General features: G+C 35.8%; 1 protein-coding gene across 2 annotated transcripts in view; it reads left to right on the forward strand.

Annotated features, from left to right (window-relative positions):
• The window catches only part of OLFM3 (olfactomedin 3), a 206,587-nt gene that overhangs the window by 24,497 nt on the left and 160,247 nt on the right, over nt 1-21,843 (forward strand). The window contains exon 2 of one of the 2 annotated variants that reach the window (XM_069479091.1): nt 6,143-6,182. The exons of the other annotated variant lie outside the window; for it this stretch is intronic. Coding sequence (XP_069335192.1) covers nt 6,143-6,182 — 40 coding nt within the window. The remainder of the gene's footprint in view (nt 1-6,142; nt 6,183-21,843) is intronic. 2 annotated transcript variants of the gene reach the window in all.

Consider the following 21,843-nt stretch of genomic DNA (forward strand, 5'->3'; position numbering starts at 1 on the left):
ATTTGGCAAGTGAATAAAAACTCTTGGACCATAGTGATCTTTTATTAGGGTGGATGGTCCAAGCTATATGATTTCAAAATTCCTTGGAAAATAGTAAATCAAATCAAGTTTATTTTCCATGTCCTTCTTTTATAAAAACTTTTAATAACCAGAAATATCCTTTGGGGAAAAAGGTGGCATTCCATGTAAAATCCTTCACACTGTGACCTCATCTTTTTAGTCTTTCTTGACACTTATTACTATAGCCCTATTAAAAGATATACTATTCCCACATCTGTGCTCTTGGAGTTTCCATTCCTTTGCTTTATCATATTTATTTTGCCTAGAAGACCAATCTTTCTACTCTTAAACTCTCAAAGCCTACTGATCTTTCATGGTTTCAGTCAACTATTTCTTCCTCTCCCAGACAGAGTTAGCTTTTCCTTCCCCCGTCCCTATGATGGTTAATTTTATGTGTCACCTTGACTAGACAGAGGGATACTTAGATAGCTGGTAAAACATTATTTCTCAGTGTGTCTGTGAGTGTTTCTGGAAGAGATTAACATTTGAAGCAGTAGACTGGGTGGGGAAGATCTGCCCTCACCAGTGTGGGTGGGCCTCATCCAACCTTTTGAAGGTCCCAATAGCACAAAAAAGTGGAGAAAGGGTGAATTCACTCTCTCTTCTTGAGCTGGGACATCCATCTTCTCCTGCCCTTGGACATGGCACATTGAACATCTAAGCTCCTGACTCTCAGGTCTTCGGCTCCCAACAGAATTACACCCCTGGCTTTCCTGGTTCTCCAATTGCAGATGATGTGTCATGAGATGTTTGGGCTTCCATAATCATGTGAGCCAATTCTCATAATAAATCCCCTCTTATATATCTAAATATATCTTTTTGTTCTGTTTTTCTAAAGAACACTGACTCATACAGCCACGTAGCATTTCACTTTTATTTCTGCTGTAACATTTCAACAGCCTGATCTTTTAGGGTCATTTGTGTATGTGTCCAGTTCCCTCATGAACTTCTCAAGACCAGAAATTCAATCCTCTTTATTTTTGCAATTGCCCCAGGGGAGGCACACTGTAGCTACTCAATAATTGGTTGTTAAAGGAATTGAGACAGATAGATCTGTAAGCTCATTTTCTGTGATACTTACAGTCTATATTTAATACACCATGCAGCTTCCTCTACAAGTGAGAGGGGTCTAAGCTTTTGACCATAGAGATGGATTTAGAAAATAATTACATTTATAAAGTAGAATGTAGACCTGCCAAGCAAATAAACAAAGCCTTGTTTCTTATAGTTCTGAATCTTTTATTAACATAGCAAGGACCCAACCTGAGAAAAGTGCTGGATTGTGCTTCAGAGCACTGAAGTTCAAGCTCTAGGCCCACCATGTTGTCTAAGACATTTATTGCCATGGAGCTCTCAGGACTTCAATGTCTTCATTTGGAAATTGAAGGGGTTAGGCATAATCATCTCTAAAATGCTTTCTAGACCAACATTCTGAAGTCTAATCTCAAGAATTAACCAATGAAAGATATCAGGCATTTCATCCTGACAAGATAATCCACTGGAAAATACTATTGATCAAATAGCCAAAAATGGATGCATTTTTAATGTCAAGATCAATGTACTAATTTTCAGTTTTTTGCTACTAAAATGTATAAAGAATAGCAGAGCACACAGGATTATCATAAAGGCATTCACAAAGGCACAATTTCTAACATAAAGAGAGATTTTTCATATCCTTCTGGAAATATCACAAAGCTGTCCTCTAATGGGATAGAAACCAACCATCTGCCCAAGGAGCGGTAGGTGACACACCATCATGACTTTCTCAAAGAAAGATGAAAGCTGTAAAATCAAATGTCAGAGACATGAAACAAATTGAATAATAAACTTTAAAAAACACTGATTATGTCACAGTTATGGATCTGCAAAGAGAGAAAAATAAATCTGAAAAAAAATTTTATTGAACTATAACCTCAAAAGTTGACTTTTAAAAAAGTTATCGTAAAGTCAAGTTTATATTTATATATAGCATATACTTATATATAATATACATAAAATATATAAACACACACACATATACACATCCTAAAATGCTTACAGCAAAATTAAATTATATTATCAACCTATTGTTACATAAAGTACACACACACAAAAAGATATTCCTTTATTTTTCTTTGGAATACTCCACATAATCCTGACAATTTGCTTGATAATAAATCAAAAAATATAAATAAAAAATTATCTGACCAAATTGAGATTTTCTGTCAGCTCTGGTTCTTGAACTATTGCATCATTTTGGACATCTTCAGGTTGCTAAAGGCTGCCGTGATTGGGCCCCCAAAAATAACTTTAATATTGAAAACAATACCATATACTCCAATTAAATCACTTATTTATTTCAATTCCACGTGTTTTTCTAAACTTCATTTTGGGATTTTTGAATCTTTGTAAACCATTAAAAATGCAGTCTGGCCATCAAAAGATCTGTCAACAGGGGGGGCTGTTCTCTAATTTGCAACAAGAAAACGATTTAACCAAAAGAGTTGAAAATGCAATTCTAGCATTCTGAAGTCCTCACAAAATTTTCTGTATAAACCGTAATTTCACATTTGGTAGAAAAGAGCTGAAATGAGAAGCCTCGGGCCATCCTAATTCCTAAAGCAAGAGTTATTCCAAATCCCTCTCTCTCCCTAAACCCATATTCAAGCAGTCACCAGTCCCTGTATCTGCACCAATAATCTGAGTTAAATCTGTCCTTCCACTCCAATTCAATTGTCACTGCTCTGGCTCAGAACCTCAACTCTCACCAGGCCAGCATAACTGATGTTTACTTGTGTCCTATACTATATTTTCATACTATGTCATGAACACTGCTTGCTTTCGAACAGGGGCTAAAAGCGTAATTCTTTCAGAATCCCACCCAAAAGCCTTCAAAACATTTTCATTATCTCATAACAAAATCTAAATTCCTTTACATGCATGCAAAAGCTTCATAAACTGGGTCTATATCGCTCACCTCCCATCACTCAGCTACTCTACACTTTACGCACAGCAGTAATGTGCTTTAAAATTCAAAACATAATTTTTGTTATGCCACCTTATATTATGTGGGTGCTATTCCTTAGGATGGGAATATCCTCCTCTCTGTGTTCATCTGCATTGTAAACTCCTCATGCTTTAGCACAAACTCTTCCTCTTGTGTGAAACTTACTCCAGCAGAAAATTTGGGGGGTTCCTTTTCTCCCTTTCGATTTGGGAAAATCATTGTAAAAGCTAATTTTATTATGATTTTCCTAATTACGTTTGTGTTTGTCTCCCCACTAGAATGTGAGCACCTTAAAGACATGAATCAAATCCCTGTCTTTATTGTCTAGATTCCCAGAGCCTGGCAGAATGCCTGACAGGAAGTAGGTACTTGGTACACATTTGTTAAAGGAGTAAGGAAAAAACGGAGAAAAAGAGAGAGCAAAGAGGAGAGAAAGGAGGAATAGGTAAAAGGGAGAAAGAAAAAAGTAATTCTTTAACAGAGAGTAGTGTTTAGATAAATCACTTTGTCTTCTTCACACTTCTCCTCAACTTGACCTCCAAATCTTTTTCCATGTTGACATCTGAAGCAAATAAACACCAAGGATAATTACAAAATGAAAATAAGAGAAGACTCTCATCACAAAAGGGCAACCTGTAGCCTGAAGGGTGCATGAGAGGACCCAGAGAAAACCGAAAAACTCACCCACCAACTAATCACTTCAAATCCCCCCAACCCCTTGACTTGCAGGTAAAGATAAAAGGCTCCCCTTTTTATTCAAATCTCCATTCAGAAATGCCACCTTCTTTAGCCTAGTCTATACCTTCCCATAGCTCTGACTCACTTATTCTCACCACCATTCTGAGACTGACACCCCTTTCTTTGACATCTTCACAAATATATCCTAGTGATGGTATGGAGAAAAAAACAGCCCAAAGCAGAAAAAAATTCAATAAGAAAGCAAATCCAGAAAAGATTTGTGCTCAAGGATGATACTAAATATTGCCATACCTAGAAATAGAAAATTCTACCCAACATGTTAAAATTGGCTGCATATTACTGAAGACTGAATAACATGGGAAGGAAATGGATCATTTAAATGAAGAAAAAAGCCCATATACTTTGACACAATTATTCCATAAACCCTTATTGAGTATATCCTTAGATAGGACATCATGCCTTGGCCCTTTATGAAAATAAAAGTAAATATAAGACATTGTTTAGCTACTTTGCAATCCAGCTAAGTAAGATAATAATACAAATAGTTCTGCCATGCAAAGGCCGTTCACTCTGGCTCACTAATGCCATTGCTCATAAAGGAATTGAAAAACTCAGAGAATCTGGAAACACTGAAGTAGGGACAGGAAAAGCATAAAAAGGCAGGAAAAGCCCGGTGAGCATATATCAAGCAGGAATATTCCCACTCTTAATTTCTGGTCTCTGTGTTTCCTGATTTCACTAGACTTCTTTGTTATCCTTACTGAAATTCTATTCATGGAGAAATTTGTGACATTTTACTAATCCACTCATGTATTGATGGGCATTTGGGTTGTTTCCACATCTTTGCGATTGTGAATTGTGCTGCTATAAACATTCAAGTGCAGATGTCTTTGTTTCCCTGATCATCACCTAAGTGCACATTTAGGAATAATATCAATTGGGTGTCGGCAGATGTGGGAGGTGGGGGGAGGGGATGGGTGTATACCTACATAATGAGTGCGATGCGCACTGTCTGGGGAATGGACACGCTTCAATCTCTGACTGGGGCGGCGGGGGCATGGTCAATATATATAACCTGAACTTTTGTACCCCCATAATAAGCTGAAATTAAAAAAAAAAAAAAAAGAAATTTGTGACAAAAGCATCATCCTTTTACAAACTACAATTATCTCTAAGAATGTTAAGGAGCTATTGCTTTTTCTTTACACATTAGTGTAGGTTATTCAATCACGTAACATTCTATCAAACTGAAGTCGTTGAGAGATTATGGCAATTTGATACAGCAGGAGTAGCTAATTTGAGGGGAATGTGAAAACTCAGTAGTGGGGTAGGAATTAGTTTTCTTTTTCCTTTTCCATATAAGTGGCCATAAAACAGCATGAGTATATGGAATACCTCTGGGATATATGTGGAGATGAGAAAGGGGTATTGCAGACATTGTTTTTTCCTTGAGCAAAAAGAAAAGAAGTATTCTTTCTTCTCAAAGTTCCTTTTACTCAATGATACCCTATTACTAAAATCCAGAATTGAAATGAGTGCTACAAGTTATCTATGCTACTGATTATATGAGATTCTGTGGGTTGACGGGAAAACCTAAGCTCTCTTTGGAACATTATTTCTATGAAAGCTATGTTCCCTGAGTTCCAAGCCACTAACTTGGATCTCTTGAAACATAATTCTTCATGATGAGGAGTTTTCCTCTAGATGAGGAAAGAAATTGCCGAAAGAATGTTATGAGACCATTGAAATGAGTGCCAAATGTGTAATGTAGGTAGAGAACTCACAGGAATAGGAGGTTTTAAAAATATGTGGAATCACACAGAGTTATGTGTCATCGTTTCCAGTACGCAGGCTCCTAGGGAGTAGGGAGGATGGCAAGCCACTTGCTGTTGCCTCTGCCACCTTGTTAAAACCAAGGCACCGTGAGACTCCTGTCACATGAGCAAGATAAACCAACTGACTCATTGGCTTCCCGAAACTTGAAACATGCGAGAGGCGAAGTTAAGGGCTTTCTTAACATCCTTAACCCAAAGGGATCAGGCAACCAACCTTTAATGAAAAGAAACTGTGGTAAAAGGGCAAACGCTGAAAGCAGACCCTGATCACTGAAGACTATTCTGAAAAGTGACTTCTACACAGCCTCCCCCAAACTTCTCTAAAGGAAAAAGAGTTAGACTTACATTAATCTCGTTTCTCAGGATATATCAGAATGAAGAAAGGCAGCCCAGGGTGGAAAGGGGGTCTGTACCTTCATTAGTATAACTGTATCACACACTTCCCAGGCACCTTCCTTTTCTATTGTTAAGCTATCCCATTTCAGGGCCACGTCCTTAAAATGGTTAGTGTGCACTGCTCTTGTCCTTTCATTTCTTTTTTTTTTTTTTTTAAATTGACTAGGATGCAAATGAGAAGGCAAGACCTTGCACAGCCACCTTGGGTCCCCAGATGGAAGCAGTGTGTGAGGAGTTAGCAAAGCCCTGTCACCAACCCTGAATCATTAATCTTTTGACTGCTACATAAAGCAGGGATAAACTTCTGTCTTGCTTAAGACAGTGTTTTATTATTTTATTTTATTTTATTTATTTATTTATTTATTTTTATCTTTTTGCTACCGTGGCCTAGCCTGTACCCCAACACAGGAAAGCAGAAGGCAAATTATGTATCACCATAAAGGCCATGGTATTTGTGTGTGTGGTTTTTTTTTTTTTTTTTTTTTTGCCAAAATGAAATGAGAAATTGTCAGAGTTTTAAATAGGGAAGACATTTAGGAGTAGACACCAGTGTACAAATGGACGGCAACTCAGAGATATAACAAAGAAATTCAAATTACTGAATGATTTGAATACGGGTAATTATTGAAACCCTGGATATGTGTTAAATCCCAAGGAGGTAGGTAGTATAGAAGGCAAAAAGGTGGAGGTCAGTGTGTAGCCGGGAGGAACTTTCATGCGAATAGCAGCTGGTGGAGGTTAATGAGCAGACATGACAGACAAGGGAAAGACGGAGAGGTAGAGAATAAAGTGCTGCTGAAATAACCACAATTACCCTAATTTTCATAGTAGACATTCAAAGTAGTTCCCTTTGGGGAACTTACATTTTACCCTTTTTTTAAAATATGTGAATTTTATGCAATTATCTGGTATAAGAAATGTAGTAAATTCACACTAGGCTAAGGAAAAGTATTTGCAATATACATAGTCACCCCAAATTTCAGAAATGTACCTTCCAAAATTAAGCTTTCATATGAAAGAATTAACTAGAAATAGGAGGAAGTCAAGCCAATATCTCAGTCAAAACCTCTCCAGATGCTTTGGAAAGCATAAAATACAATGTCAGGACTTAACGCTCTGTTCCCTTGCTCTGACCAATTGGTTTTCTGTCATCTTGTACGTTTTCCCCACACAGATCAGCACATCACATGAAAATATTTCCCCACAAGCTCAGCCTTTTACCTTTCAGTAAGTGGATGCCTATCAATCAATGTCCTGGAAGGGAACAAATGGCCAATTCAAACAAGGAACTTTAATGAAAGATTCATTTCCCAAGTATGAGAAGGTTAAGGAAAATCAATGCGAAATGATACAATATCTCGATGCTGGTAGCAGAAGAGAACCACTACTGCCCTCAGCCTAGAGAGAGAAGGGGAATTGGCAGCTTCCTAAACCGATGAGACACATACCTGTAGGAGAAGCTCACCCAAAATAAACTTGGGCTTTTGGTAAAGGTGGAGAGTCAAGGGAATAAGCATATGAACTTCATTTTGCTCCATGTCCTGCCAGTAACTCCCATTGGCCAAATCCAACCAAAAGCCAACCATCAGTCCCCTTCCTCCCAAACACAGTGCAGGAGGTAAAGGGTAGAGAGAGGATATGGAGATGCAAATTACAAATATATTTTTCTTTAGTATATATTCAGAAAATATATGACTTCTCCAGTTTGATTATAGTGGAGTGACTACTATAAATAAACATGTTGTGTTATTTGAACTCATGATAAAGAGTGACTTTAACCTATGAACAATATCTTAGCTTTTCCCCAGAATGATATATTTATGGTTCTTGGTATGATATCCAGTGACTCTAAACTATGCATAAAGACATAGGACATCTGGGCTTGTATGTGTCTGCCAGATGGTGTGGGATGCTCAAAGATCTGGATGGCTAAATTTACACAATAACTGCTTCTAATAGGAGTTTTATATTGAAACCTCTGACATGCTTTACCAGCAGTTGTACTGCCAAGTCTGGCTATAATAAATGTGCCTGATTTAATAGCTAATTCTCCAGAAATACCACTTTTTTCCCCTGTCTTCAAAATATTTGCCCTGTTCAGCAGCCCACATTTTAATTCTACAACATTCATTCTTCTTTTGATCCTTTATTGCCCCAAAGTGATAGTCCCCATTAGCCTGCATGTTAGTGTACTACTGTGCATTCATTCAGGGGACTTGAAGATAATTTTTGCCATAAATAACAAAAGTACCATTTCCTAAGTACTGAGGAAATTCCAATTACTACTTCTGTATTTTCCTAAGGTCCTTTAGTGGCCTGTAAACAATTGCTGCTCTCTCCTAAAAGAGTTGCTGTTGGTGTAATTTTCACAGCTTTTAAACTTCATCACAATTTAAAGAGCTTTGAATGATCTTCCCACTTTGAGCCAGAACATAGATTTGATTCTCTTGCACTGACTAATTTGCTGTCTCCAAAATGCTACTTTATACCTAACCCACACCACAGGGCACACCCTCACAGACATGAGAGGGAATATAGCAAAATGCCGGTCACCTTGCAGTTTTGCCTTTTATCTTATGAAGATTCTACTTTTCTGCCTTGTTTTCTACCAACTTGTTTAAAATAAAAATGAATTTCTCCTGTATACTTGCATGCTGATGTTCCTGTATTGAGTTTTACTTCTTTTCGCTCAGTATTAAGAGAGTGCTTGTGGAAAGAATTAGTTTGCAAGGAGTAAAGAGCACAGTTCCCAGATCCTTCCCTTCATGGTTGTGAGGTGAAAACAGCAATAACTTCCATAGTTTAAGCAACTACTTTTTTTTCTAAAAATGGAAGTCAGAAATCTACAACTGCTTGATAATGGTGAAGGTGATTTAAAGTTTTACATACCTAATCAACAGAAACATGACGCTTTATTGATGAATGTTTCAAAACACATTGTATTTTCAATTAATAAATTTTCTACTTTCAGTTTTTATATTTCAATTCATAAAAAAACATATTCTATTCTCAATTAATGTGTTTTCTACTATAATACTTCACAAGTCCTTCATTATCCTAAAGATAAAATGCAAACCCTTTCATGTGGTATATAAAATCCCTATGCTGTTTTCTAATCTAATCTCTTGCCTTTCTCATTCTACCATACATTCCAGCAAAATTCAAGGTTTCCCAACATGCTCTTCCTCACACCCCCATGTTTTAGCACTTGCTGTTCTCTTGGCCATGCTTCCCCAAAACTTTCTTGCACATATATTTACAACCACCACTACCACCTACAATCTGCTCAAGACTAATTTAGGAATCCCTTCTATTATATAAAGTCTTGCTCAGTGTTAACTGAACTGAGAAGACAAACAATGATCAAACTTGTATTAATGAAAGCAAAAGCCATGCAATAGAAGCATAAATTTTGTTTTTACTACTGTTTATTGAGTATCCGTGTGCTCCAGGCACTGTACTAGTTACTGGTAATATAAACATGAGTAAGAGCCCATACCCTACAGGACATGGTTATCCTCAGTGGAATAAATTTATTTATAAATCAATATTTACAACACATTTAATAAATGTTATGTTGATCATGTAAAAGCACGCTCAAATGAAACTCTATTTTCTCACTTTCAACTGAGAAAGCAGCAAGACAGATGACAGGGTAGACCTCTAATCTCATATGCAGAATTTACAAAAGTGATGAATTAAAATCTCCTCTCAGCTCTTGGTACCCTTACCAAAATTGAGGATCACAAAAGAATATAAAAGAATTCACAAAGGAGTGAAAAAAAACTTGTTTGCATCTTTTGGACCTCTCATTAAACTCAAGGACATAGAAAGAGTCTGAGAGGGAATTTTTTAAAACAAAAAAAGCAAAATAGCAATGAGAAAAGGAAACTGGTAGAGATATTTCTCCTGAGAGGCAAGCCGGGCTGTGATCTTCAGCCTCCCTCCCTCCCCATATGTCCGTGATGCTACTTTCTAATACAAATCCTGATGAAGAGCGTTTCAAAAGGACCTCTTGCAGAACTGTGAAATGGATATCCTGCAGTTAGACATATAAAACTGACACTGGACCCCGGTGTAGTTGACTGTGGACTGGGGTTGGCCTCTCACCTAAAAAGAATTTAAAGAACAAAGACAAAGCTAATTATCTGCTTTGGAAGTAGAATGAGAAGAATGATAACAGAATTTGCCTATACTCCTAGAGTTTTTCAGGAGAAGGAATATTTGAGAATTTCCCACATACTATATGTGGTGATGGGAAAGAAATGCATTGTGGTTCTTGGGTCCTGCCCAATAGGGTGTCCCAGAAGCACTGAAGAGCCCTTAGCAGAAAGAGTCTGAAAGTGTACTGCCAGCTGCCCAGGGCTGAGAAAGGAGCTATCTCCCCTCTGCACATGATGCATCCACTAATATCAACTGAACTGCAAGAAACAGACTACTTGTGAAGATCCCGAAAAGTTACACAATGAGACCGTCAGCTTCAGTCAACTGCAACTCCACATAGGGGTACTAAATTTAACTAGCACCCCAATGAGAATACTACTACTCAAGTAAGTAAGCACTAGCTTTTCCCTACCTCTGCTCCCTGTCTGTGCATGACCCCCAACCTTCGACTTTGGCAGTAAGTTAACTATTGAGGAAGAGTGGAGGGAAGCAGGTTGAAAGGTTTAAGAAAAGCTATTAGCCGTGCTACAGGATTCCAGTTTGAATCCAGATTGAGATGGGAGATGGAAGAATATTTAACACAGAACAGCTTCTGTTCTTTGATCATTGTAAGGGACATGAAAATTTCTGAATCAAGACTATGCTTGTTTCGTCCTTCTTAATGGTGAAAAAAAGAAAAGCAAAAAAAAAAAAAAAAAGACTATATTTGTTACTTGAAGTAACTTTAGAGATGTTTTGTTTACTTTTGTCAAAATGTAGGGCTTTTTGCCCTAGGAACTGCAAGAACTTTCATTTAGGGCCAGAGAAACTCACCCCATTGGATAAAGTATCAAGGATCAATAAAAGCCAAGAAGAAAGTTGCATTTGGTCATAATCTATGCATCATTTATGCTCAACACAGCAGTTAGAAAATAAAACCCAATTTATTCTAAAATAATTACAGATGATTTTTTAATTTTATTTAGTGTTTCTGTATTTAAAATAATAAAGGAAACAAAAGAGCCTATTTTATTAATTAATATTTGTATTAATGCATCATTTGTCAAAGTCCCTTCTAGAAAAAAAGGTGTTTTGCTAGATACTCCAGACCAAAAGGGGTCGGGATGTATAATATCCGGTCAAAGCTCCACACAGGTTTATGACATTGAATTATAGATTCAAACAGCAACTGCAAACTACAACTTCAACAAACTATAAACTTCCTTCCCTTTGTAACAATGAACCCTGCTTTAAAAAAAAAAAAAAAAGAATATGCTGATGATCGATGAGGCATGAAGAGTAAACTTTTTATTTAGGGTCACTAAACACTTCTACACCTATAATATTACAGACAAGGCAAAAATAGTGCTTGACAAAAGTGGATAATATCATAACCTTAGTGAATAAAATGAAAAATGTTGACAGGGTTGTTAATCAGTGAAAGTGAAGCTGTTGTGGGTGTTAGAAAAGAAGTCAAGAAAAGAGAGGAAAGGAAGCTGAGACGTTGAACCCCAAGATCCTCTCAGAGTTCCCCATACCCCTCAATATACCCATTGCTATATAGTTTTCTTTCTTTAGATTTTTTTAAACATATTAGCTCTAGAAAACTCACCTCTTGTCTGAACTTCATGCCCAGTGTCCTGGATCACTTTATAAGTTATTTCTTTCAGTCCTGAAAATATATTGGTTACGCTGCAGCCTATTATGGGAATTTGCTTTTTACTAACGCGTGGTCTCCCCTCACTGTCTTCAGTAAATCTCTATCTCCTCTATTGTGAAACACTGCAAGATTATAAATCAGATCAACAACATTAATGACTTTTTATTACATAGTCCTTTAGTCTGTCAGGGATCAGTATCATTAAGAAAAGGATTTCTATAGGTATTTTCTTCTATCTCTAATTTTAATTTTGGACTTAAAAATTTTTAAAAATTTCTTTTTTAGCAAAGCTATTGTCTAATTTTAAGAAAAATGATTTCTTATAAGCTCTGTTCTTTTTGATTAACAAAGAAGGCTTGGCAGTGGGTATACAATCAGTTCTAGGAATAAAGCATAAAATACAAAATTTAATAGATTGCTAAATACAATATTCATCTTAAATATGTTACTATAATTTACAAAAGACTTAGATCATTTGGTTTACTGGATTTAATTCCCCCATTTGCAAGTTATATGTAAAATTATATATGATTATAAATTAGTTTCTCTTCTAGATTCTTTATGTAAAATCTATCATTAACTGCTTGAGAAATTTACAAAATACATTAATCCTTTAAAAATACACTGCAGAGAAATTTTTATTGTCTTCATTGCCTTCTTTGTCAGTTGTATCTATAGGTCTTCCTATGATAAGCTGCCACATCCGAAATGTATAGGATGTCTCCTATAGCCATTGAACTTGCTATGTGTATTATACAAATAATCTCATCATAGTATCCTAATAATTAGAATCACAATTTTCTTTCTGTTCAATTTATTCTTAAACTTAAGACTTTTTTAAATAGATGATGCCTTCTTCAAACACTCAAAATATTAGAAATATCATGATCATATGTGTTTTTATAAGAAGATGGAAAAACGGACCAACTTAGGGTCAATGAACTCCCCCATCTCTGTAAGAATTCAAGCAAAAACTGGTTAACATGGACTATGGATGCCATGGTGGGGTTTCCTCAGTCGGACTAGCAGAGCTATAAGGTTCTGGTTAGCTGTAATCCTTTCCCTCTGTATAGGATGACAATGAGATACCCTGATTGAAGATATTATTACATAGCTTAAGAATGTGTCAATCAAAAGGGTGAGTTGTTCAGTCTATATAAATACAGAAGGAGAATCACTCAGGCAATTGGGCAATGCTCACCCAAGAACTACCTGTAGTGAAGGGTGCTCCATGAGGCCAACGCAGACAAGACTGCTCTGTTACATTTCCTCTGTAAGTAACTCACATGGTTGGCAAACACGGTAGTAATGCTAACAAAGAAGAAACATCATGGAAGTTTACAGATATTTCTTCTATGTAAGTGAAGCTAGAAGAGTGAGAATAAAATGATAATGAACCACTGACTTAAATCGTCCTTTCCAGTAAGACATGCTCCCAGCCTTGCTCTAGGGTTGTGGCATGTTACGCTTACTTCTGTGTCCATCTAAAAAGCAGCCACAATGACTCGGAGTTCTGCTTCTTTCTGCATTGTCCCAGAACCCCAAAATCGGTGTTTCCACTCAGTTGCTTTCAGCATTTATGATATTTCATGGTGCAAAATTATCGTGAGCTGACTCCCCAAGTTATTCAAGTAATCTCTTGAGGTGCCAATAATTGTTTTTGTTAGTGCTCTGGGTATGCAATTATATAGGTATTGAGCAGTTTGCCCTCACCATATTTCCCCCATAAGCCCTGTTATTTTATTATTACACAGTTTTGCAGAATACAGGGTTTTCCAAAGTGCAAATGTTGTGTTTCAACAGAAACACGTGTACCCTCTGTAGAGAGATGTAAGGGTACGGACATTGGTGTTATTTGACTTTTATGACTAAGTCTTCTCACAGAGATTTTCTTTTCTGATAATTATGAGTTAGTCTAATGAAAACATCCAAGCAACTTGTCATAATTCTCAGGGGGAATTATAAATTTGAATTTTTATTATGTATGTCAATCTCTTATCAGTTTGGTTGACATGTATCAGCAACCCACAGTTCAGTCAAGTCCAATCACTAACAGATACTGACCTTGAAGGAACTAACAGAGATTAATGACACCTTGTTCGATCTTGACTCAGCAGCTACCTAGCCTCATTCTGATGGAGCCACCTTTTTATCTTGCTGTATAACAATTTTAAATGTCTAATTTTTGTATTGCAACACAATGGAGACAGATCTTTATTCAAACTCCAACTCTGGATAAATCAGTTAACATCTCTAAGACTAATTTACTGCATTAAGAAATGATAACATTCATATACCTATTGCATCGGTTTGTTGTGAATGTTCTATAAGCCTAGCACAATGCATGTCATGTATAAGTGCTCAATGAAGTATGACCATTATTATCATTATTATTATTATTCATGGTGAGCAATGTGCCCAGGTTGTGCCAGTCCTCTTCCACCCTTATGCCTCCAAATTCAACAGAGATTTTAAAAAGTAAAAGAAAAAAAAAAAAAAGGCAGGGAGAGGGAAGGAAGAACGTAATGGGATTTTAGAAGTATTTTGTTTTGAAGTCTGAAACCTATCTAGTTCAGCTTTATATTTCTCACCTTTAGAATATTTAACAGTAAAAAAAAAAATATTCTGTAGTATCACTAAAGAAGAAAGCAGTAGAAATTATATGCCTATATGCATTATAGCCTCAGATGTAATTCTGAGGTGGTCCAGAGCACCTCTGGAGGCCATCTCGTTGGTAGAAAGCTTTATAACTATATTATCTAAAATTGCAGGCTAATACCAGGGGCTGGGGCTGAGGGGTGGGGGAAATGGGGAGATGTTGGTCAAAGGGCACAAAGTTTCAGTTAGGAGGAATAAGTTCTGGAGATCTATTGTACAGTGTGGCAACTGTAGTTAATAATACATTGAATCCTTGAGGATTGCTAAGAAAGTAGATTTTAAATGTTCTCACCACAAAAATAGGATAAATATATGAGGTGACAGACATGTCAATTTACTTTGATTTAATCAGGTATACATATATGCAAACATCACATTGGACCCCATAAATATATACAATATGTATTTTTCAATTAAAAATAAATAAATTTTAAAAAATGAAGTCACTTAAAAGACTATGGCACTTTATCCTAGGAGAAAAATACCACTTTACCTTGAGAATCCACTTTCATGCTCAGACATTTTATCCAAGATATCCTTCCTGTGTCTTCGCCAAATCCCCTCTTCATCTTCTGTTTGGAGATAGCAAACACAGGCACACTCTACAATTATGATGATAAAAATCCTACCTGTCCTGAAGAAAACTTAAGATGCAGCTTATCTTTATGCTCTGCTAGCCCCCAAATCTACAATGTAGTATTGCAGAAAGAATTCTCAATTGGTGAAATAATCTGGACTTGAACACTAATGAATTGCATGAATTGGGAAAACCATTAGACATCTCTGAATCTATATTCTCCCAGTAAAAAGGGACCAATAACATCAGCCACGCCTACCACCTCAAAATAACTACTAAATGACTTAGTTGAAAAATTTATGATGGGCTACATAAATGAAAGGTCTGTAACACTCTAAAATTGCAACTATTTTTAGACGTGGAAATTTAATAAAACCTTCCACGCTAATGAAAACAATGGATACAATTAATATATAATTCAAACTGTCAGAATTAAGTAAAGCATACAAGTTTTTTTTTTTTTTCATCATACTTTGAAAAGTTGTGAGGTTTCAGGGAAATCAGGTTGTCTACTGCAGGCTCAGAAATCAGAGGCAGAATAGGACAGCTAAACCATTCACCTGCCGATGCCTTCTCCAGAATGCAATAGCACCTGAACAGTTCATTCATTTAGCCACATAAATCATTGTACAGTCCCCTAATTATGGCATCCCTTCCTGTTGTACTCATAGGTTTTTCTCTGGTTGCCAGTTAAATGCAAGTATTATGTTACCATTCTCCCTATCCTTTGGGATATTTTCTGAATTAAATACACTTAGAAAGAAAATACAGTCTAAAGTTTCTCTAATTTCCATTCTCACTTCCTTACTATTCCTTGATAAATGATGTTTGGAACTGGTGATTTGTCAATTTTAAAAGTCTCTAATCTTTTAAAAACCCACAGTGTTATCCTTTTACTTCCTAATTATTCAGTTTCTTCCCAGAGAGACCTCATTGATGTGACATTTAGTTTTTATAATTTTCTTAAATTTCAAGGAAGAAAAACAAAGTGCATGTAACTTATTACCCATTATTTAATTCCTGTAACCATTCTTTGGTGCAATAACCAATAATAAACATTATCATTTCAGCCATAATTTGTCAACAAAATTAGTAACAATCAGATTTTCAGGTTATGTTTTAACAGATCATTTTGCTGGATTTTTTTATTTTTAATCTGAATTCCTCCAGGTGCTTTACTATGAAGGTGAAGATGTTTATAATTTGTATTCAGTTTGCTATATAGCTTTCATACTGTCCTTTTGGTGTTTCTTAATCTACTTTCTTTCTGATCTTCATTGTCTAGGGCACTCTGTTGGAGTACATTACATGAGCATTCAGCCTCAGTGTTCTTGAAATGTCTTCCATTTTTCCCAAATCAAAACACCAAGTAAAAGGCTTTGCTCACTGTACTTTGAGTAGTAACTTAGAGATAATCCCCAAGTCTGGCACAGCAGCAATAAAATTACTTTGTTCTTATCAGGCAGCAATTAGTTCTGGAACCATTCTTTGAATGCACACCTACATATTTTATATTATTGGAAGTACATGGATTCCCTACTGAAAATCATGCACTGTGATAACAAGCCTCCCAAAGCACTACATAAGCATTTGTATTGGATGCAATCAAGCTGCCTAAAACCACAGAATATTCACAAAGACATAGCACAGGCATGAAAGGATATAATTGAGTCTAGAAGTTTATCAACCTAATTTTGTTATCATGAGAGAATTGGTTGAATTACAAAATCATGATTATCGGAAAAAGAAGAATTTATGAGTAGTGCTTTCAAAGATTCCTCTTCCCAGAAATAAGAGATGCAGGGAAAGCATCACTCACCTGACTATATTCCTCTCACAAAGGACCATTTGCTGATTTCAAGTATGCTATGAAGTTTGCTGCCTCTGAGAATTAACTCATTCTGTTCAATTATGAATGACATTGCTCAATATTCCTATAAGACCCAGCAAAAATTTCATAATTTCTGTTACATTTTATCATCCTTATATTCAAAAATCATTCACTAAACAGAATTATTTGCTTCCTTCTGTATGGCCTCATGGCATTTGGCTTCTCCCTCTAGTATGGCACTTATGATATGGCTAAGAAATACTTGTATATTTTGTATTATATACACCTGTCTCTCTGAATAGGTCATGTGCTCTTAGAAAGATAGGATTGTGTTAGCTATCTTTGTACCTTCAACACTGGCAAAGTTTCACAAATTATCAATATAAATCATTTATCAATAAATTAATTCAAATGTCATAATCCTATTTTTGATTAGCTAGCTATCTAGCTAATTAATTAGTTATATTTGCCGAACCTACTCTGAACTCTAAACCAACATTTACATTATTGACATCTCCTTGTAGATATATCAAAAGTATCTCGTATTTATTATGTCTAAAAATAAACTCATGGACATCCAGTCCCCAACATTAACATGTATTTAGCCTAATATTTTCTGTTTCAGTGAGTATTACCATCTATCCAGTGGTACAAAACAGAATCCCTGAAGTCACTCTTGACACCTTCTCCTTTACCATCTCCCTTTCCATTTCATTTCCATTTCTCTTTATTTTACCTACTAAATGTCTTGAGTATTTCTAGTTTTTCCCCATTTTTACTACCCCATTATAATCCAAAGCACCACCACAAGTGTGTTTAGGGATGGTGAGCTAAAGGTAATAATTAAAAGATAAGTGGAATATAAATAGATGAAGGATTTTTGCTAATCAAAAGAGAAAAAGAAACCCTCCAAAAAGACAATATGTTAAACAATCACAGAATCCTCACCCATTAGCATTACCTTATAAAGATATGAGACTGGCCTCCAAAACTATATCCCTCATCATAGCCCCTACCAAATGATATCTTCAGAATGACAGTTGTGCAATTGGCTTTATTTAGCCTCTCAAAGAACATTGAATACCAATCATAGAATGTATTATTGTTTAGAGAGGGAGAAAGATGCCTATATGCATCATGGTAGGAGAGATTTTATTTAACTAAAAGAAGGGTTGAGATTTTAGCACTCCTGAGTTTTTCTTCTAATGATTCTCCTTTAATATTATCAAGTTCTCTTACCTGCAGTTTGAGCCACGGCCACATGTCCCATTGTTAGAGGAACCGGAATGATAATCTCTAGTGGAGATCTCCATCCCATGGAGAAGACAGAGACATAAAGCATTAGCTATTATACCACATCATAGGATTATGTATGCACAAGGAGTTAAGATAGTCAAAGATCAAACATATCCCAAAATGCCTTCTCTCTTCCCTCCATTTCCTATAGATTGTGTCTGGGAAAATCTGTCCATTTGCAGATACATTTTATTTTTCCTAAATCATCAAAATAGGCATTTGAAAAACTACTAAGGGCCAAAGTATCTGGGCTTTCCATTGACATTAGTCTGGGTAGAATAAATAAGCTACTACCTGTCGACTCCAAATTTTCAAAGCCAAATTTATATTTAATGTTAATGGATTCACTAGCCCATAGAAAATAGAGCTCTGGCAAGAGTGTGCAAAAAATGATGCTTGGATATTGAAAGGTAAATAGACATTTCCTAAGATGAGAAATAGAGGGTAGAGGATCACCAGCAACAATATAGAATGGGAAAAGGAATGGCTTTTTAAACAGGTGATGTTTGAGGGTTCAGTGGAAAGTGTGGTGTAGATGGGACCAAAGACAAATGGCTCTAGGGACCAGAGCAAATAATGAAAGATGGGATTGACTGACTGAGTAAATCAGGACAAGATTATAATATAAAGGTCTTCATATGGCTATTAGAGAGTTTTAATTTCATCTTATAATCAAAGAGCTAAAAGAGACTTTTAAACAGATTTTGTTTTTAGTGAGATTGCTATGGTAGCACTGTAAACTTTAGATTGGAATGGAAAAAGATCCGTAACAGAAAAGAGAGAAAATTCTAAGAAAATCCTGAAAGGGTATGTTTGTAAAACTGTGATCATGTTGAATTGAGAGATGGCAGATATAAAAAGAAGCATGAAGTAAAATTGACAGAAGTTGGTGACTGGTATATGTAAACTGAGAAATATAAAAGATTAATAAGTGTGTGATTTGTAGCTTGATGGTGGATGGTGAGACCATTAACTGAGATAAAGAATACCAGAATAGGAATAGACTTTGGAGGTGGAGGCAGTGGGAAATCATGAAATTTTACTTTGGTACCTATAATATTTGAGGAACCTGAGGTATGTTCAAGAACAATTAGATATATATGTACAGAGAGTTCAAGCCTGAAGAAATCAATCTGAGAAACATTGACACATTGAAGGTAGTTGAAAACATTGGGTAAATAAGATTATCCCAAAATATACACAATTAAAAGTGAAAAATAAAGAACCCAAGCCTGCGGAACTCTAATGGGTAAGGAGAAGACTTCAGCTAAGGGAACTGAGCACTAAGGGCCAGAGAAATAAGAAAAAAGTCAGAAGAGAGAATTGTCGTAGAAACCACAAGCGAAAAAAAATTTAAAAAATAAGGAACGAGCAATAGTAGTAAAAATTGTACATAGATGTCAAGGAGTGCTGAAAGTTATCAAATATGGTAATCCTGAGTCTGTGAGAAACTTCAAAGTGTTTCCATAAAGCAGCAGAGAAAGGTTAGAGAATAAATGTCAAATAGGTGTGACAATCTATTAGAATCTTATTTGTACAAGGAACTAAGGATATAGTATCATAATTTTAGTAATAAATAGCCCAGAGTGAAAGGGTTTGGGATAAGAAAGATTATTTTATAAATTAGGTTAGCATCTATCTCCCAATTCCAGAACAGCTGAAGTGACATCATGATGATGTTCGACAAACCTAGGGATGCCTGAATCCTGCCTTAAATCCAATCTCTTCTTTTCCCCTTTGGATCCCAGCAGAGATATAGGTACCACAGCAGAAAAACTATTTAACATTTTAGATCGTATAAGCTAAGATTGCAATGTAGAATTTTAGCATGCCAAAATGAACCATATGGAGAACTTACTTTATATAATACTTGATCTACTGAAATAGTCTCACAATGAAACAGGAGATATGATCGGCTCAGCCTTCCCCACCCCAGCACTCAAACTGTTGACACTCAGTTTGGTATGCAGAAAAGTTATGCATCTCTATGATGTGGTGTATTTTGACCCAAAGCATGACTGGGAGGACGGCAACTTGCATAAGGGAACAACCTTGAATATAGTCATACTTAGCTGTCTGAGATCACCTGAATATGTCACTTGTTAGCACAGTAGCCAATAAAATGTTTTAAATTTGGCCAAACCCAGATAACCACTCCTTTTCCTTTATGATAGAATGAAAGAAGATTCACTTCCTTGTTGAGAAAAGGAATTTATTGATAAAACTTTAGAAACAATATTATTTACCTTTTAATTTGATTTATCTTCATGTTTAGGTGACACATTTAGTTTGAAATGCTGAAAGTAGAGTCGATGCTTTAATGAAATCATTTTTGGCATTCAAGGTAAGAAACTCATCTTAGGAAAGCCGTAAAATAATCAAGGGATGTTTTAAGCCTAAATTAAAACACTGTAGGGTACATGTTCATTACAAGCAAGAAACAGTGTGTCATGTCTCCAGAAATAGAATGGAATTCACTTTGATTTCACAATAGTTATATATATTCGTCTGTACTATCAAATTTTGCACATTTACTCATGTTATTTCTAAAATAAAACTTATAGGTAGAAGAAATGATACATTCCTATATCTAAATTTGAAATAAGTATTCTTACAATGAAAGTTGACAAGTTAATTTATGTAATTCTGTAACAGAAGATAGAAAAGCAATTTGCTTTAAGGCTACAATTCTATTCAAATGAATGGGCTAGTTCTTAATTAGAAAAGAACTGGTGGTATCATTAAAATAATTTTAAATAGATAATCTAAAGGTCATTTAAAATTTATGTTAGAATGCATATTTTAATACTTACACTCAAATATGAATGTATCCTAGGAATAAACCCCATTTTAAATGAAATATCAGCACTACAATTTATGAAGATCAAAGTAGAAAGAAGTCAGAAAGCTGAATAATTTCCCCTGCTTTCTTATCTGTCGACCAATCCTCCCTCTTGCCTCAAAACTTTCTATTAAAGACTCTCCTCCATAACCCAGATTCTGAGCTAGTTGATTCCTATTATACGTATCTATATTTGTCACTCTCTTTATTACCTTTTTACCCAGGGACTAACATAGGGCTAAATGTATTGGGCACATAAGTCACAGAACCTGCCGGGTCTGGCATCCTGTTCTGTCTGCTCACAGAAATCTGTGAAGGGTAAAAATATTAGGTTGCTTTTTTTACCCAGGGTTAGACATTTGTTGGACTGAACTGAGTATTTGATCTGTAGGTTGGATAAAATGGCCTGGCCAAAAATACTCTGACAAAATAGGATTAATGGTAATTGGATAAACCAAAAGGTCTATTCTCTTCTAGAATTTAGAAAAACAAAGAATTGAGAAATTATATATTCATAGCAAGAAGGGGAATAATGGGCACATAAGGAGAAACAGAGATATCATGAAAAACAACCATCTAGAGCAGGGATCTCAAAATTTTTCTGGAAAGGGCCAGATGGTAAAAATTTTAGCCTTTGTGGGCCATATAGTATCTGTAACAGCTACTCAACTATGTAATTATAGCAAAAAATCAGGCATGAACAATATGTAAACAAATGAGTGTGGCTATATTCCAATGACATTTTATTTGCAAAAACAAGTGATAGGCCAAATTTGGCCCACGAGCCATAGTTTGCCAATCTTTATCTCCAGAGTACTGCTGTCCATTAGAAATATGATGTGAGCCACAGGTATAATTTA

The sequence above is a fragment of the Eulemur rufifrons genome, chromosome 8, assembly GCF_041146395.1.
Source record: "Eulemur rufifrons isolate Redbay chromosome 8, OSU_ERuf_1, whole genome shotgun sequence".
NCBI lineage: Eukaryota > Metazoa > Chordata > Mammalia > Primates > Lemuridae > Eulemur > Eulemur rufifrons.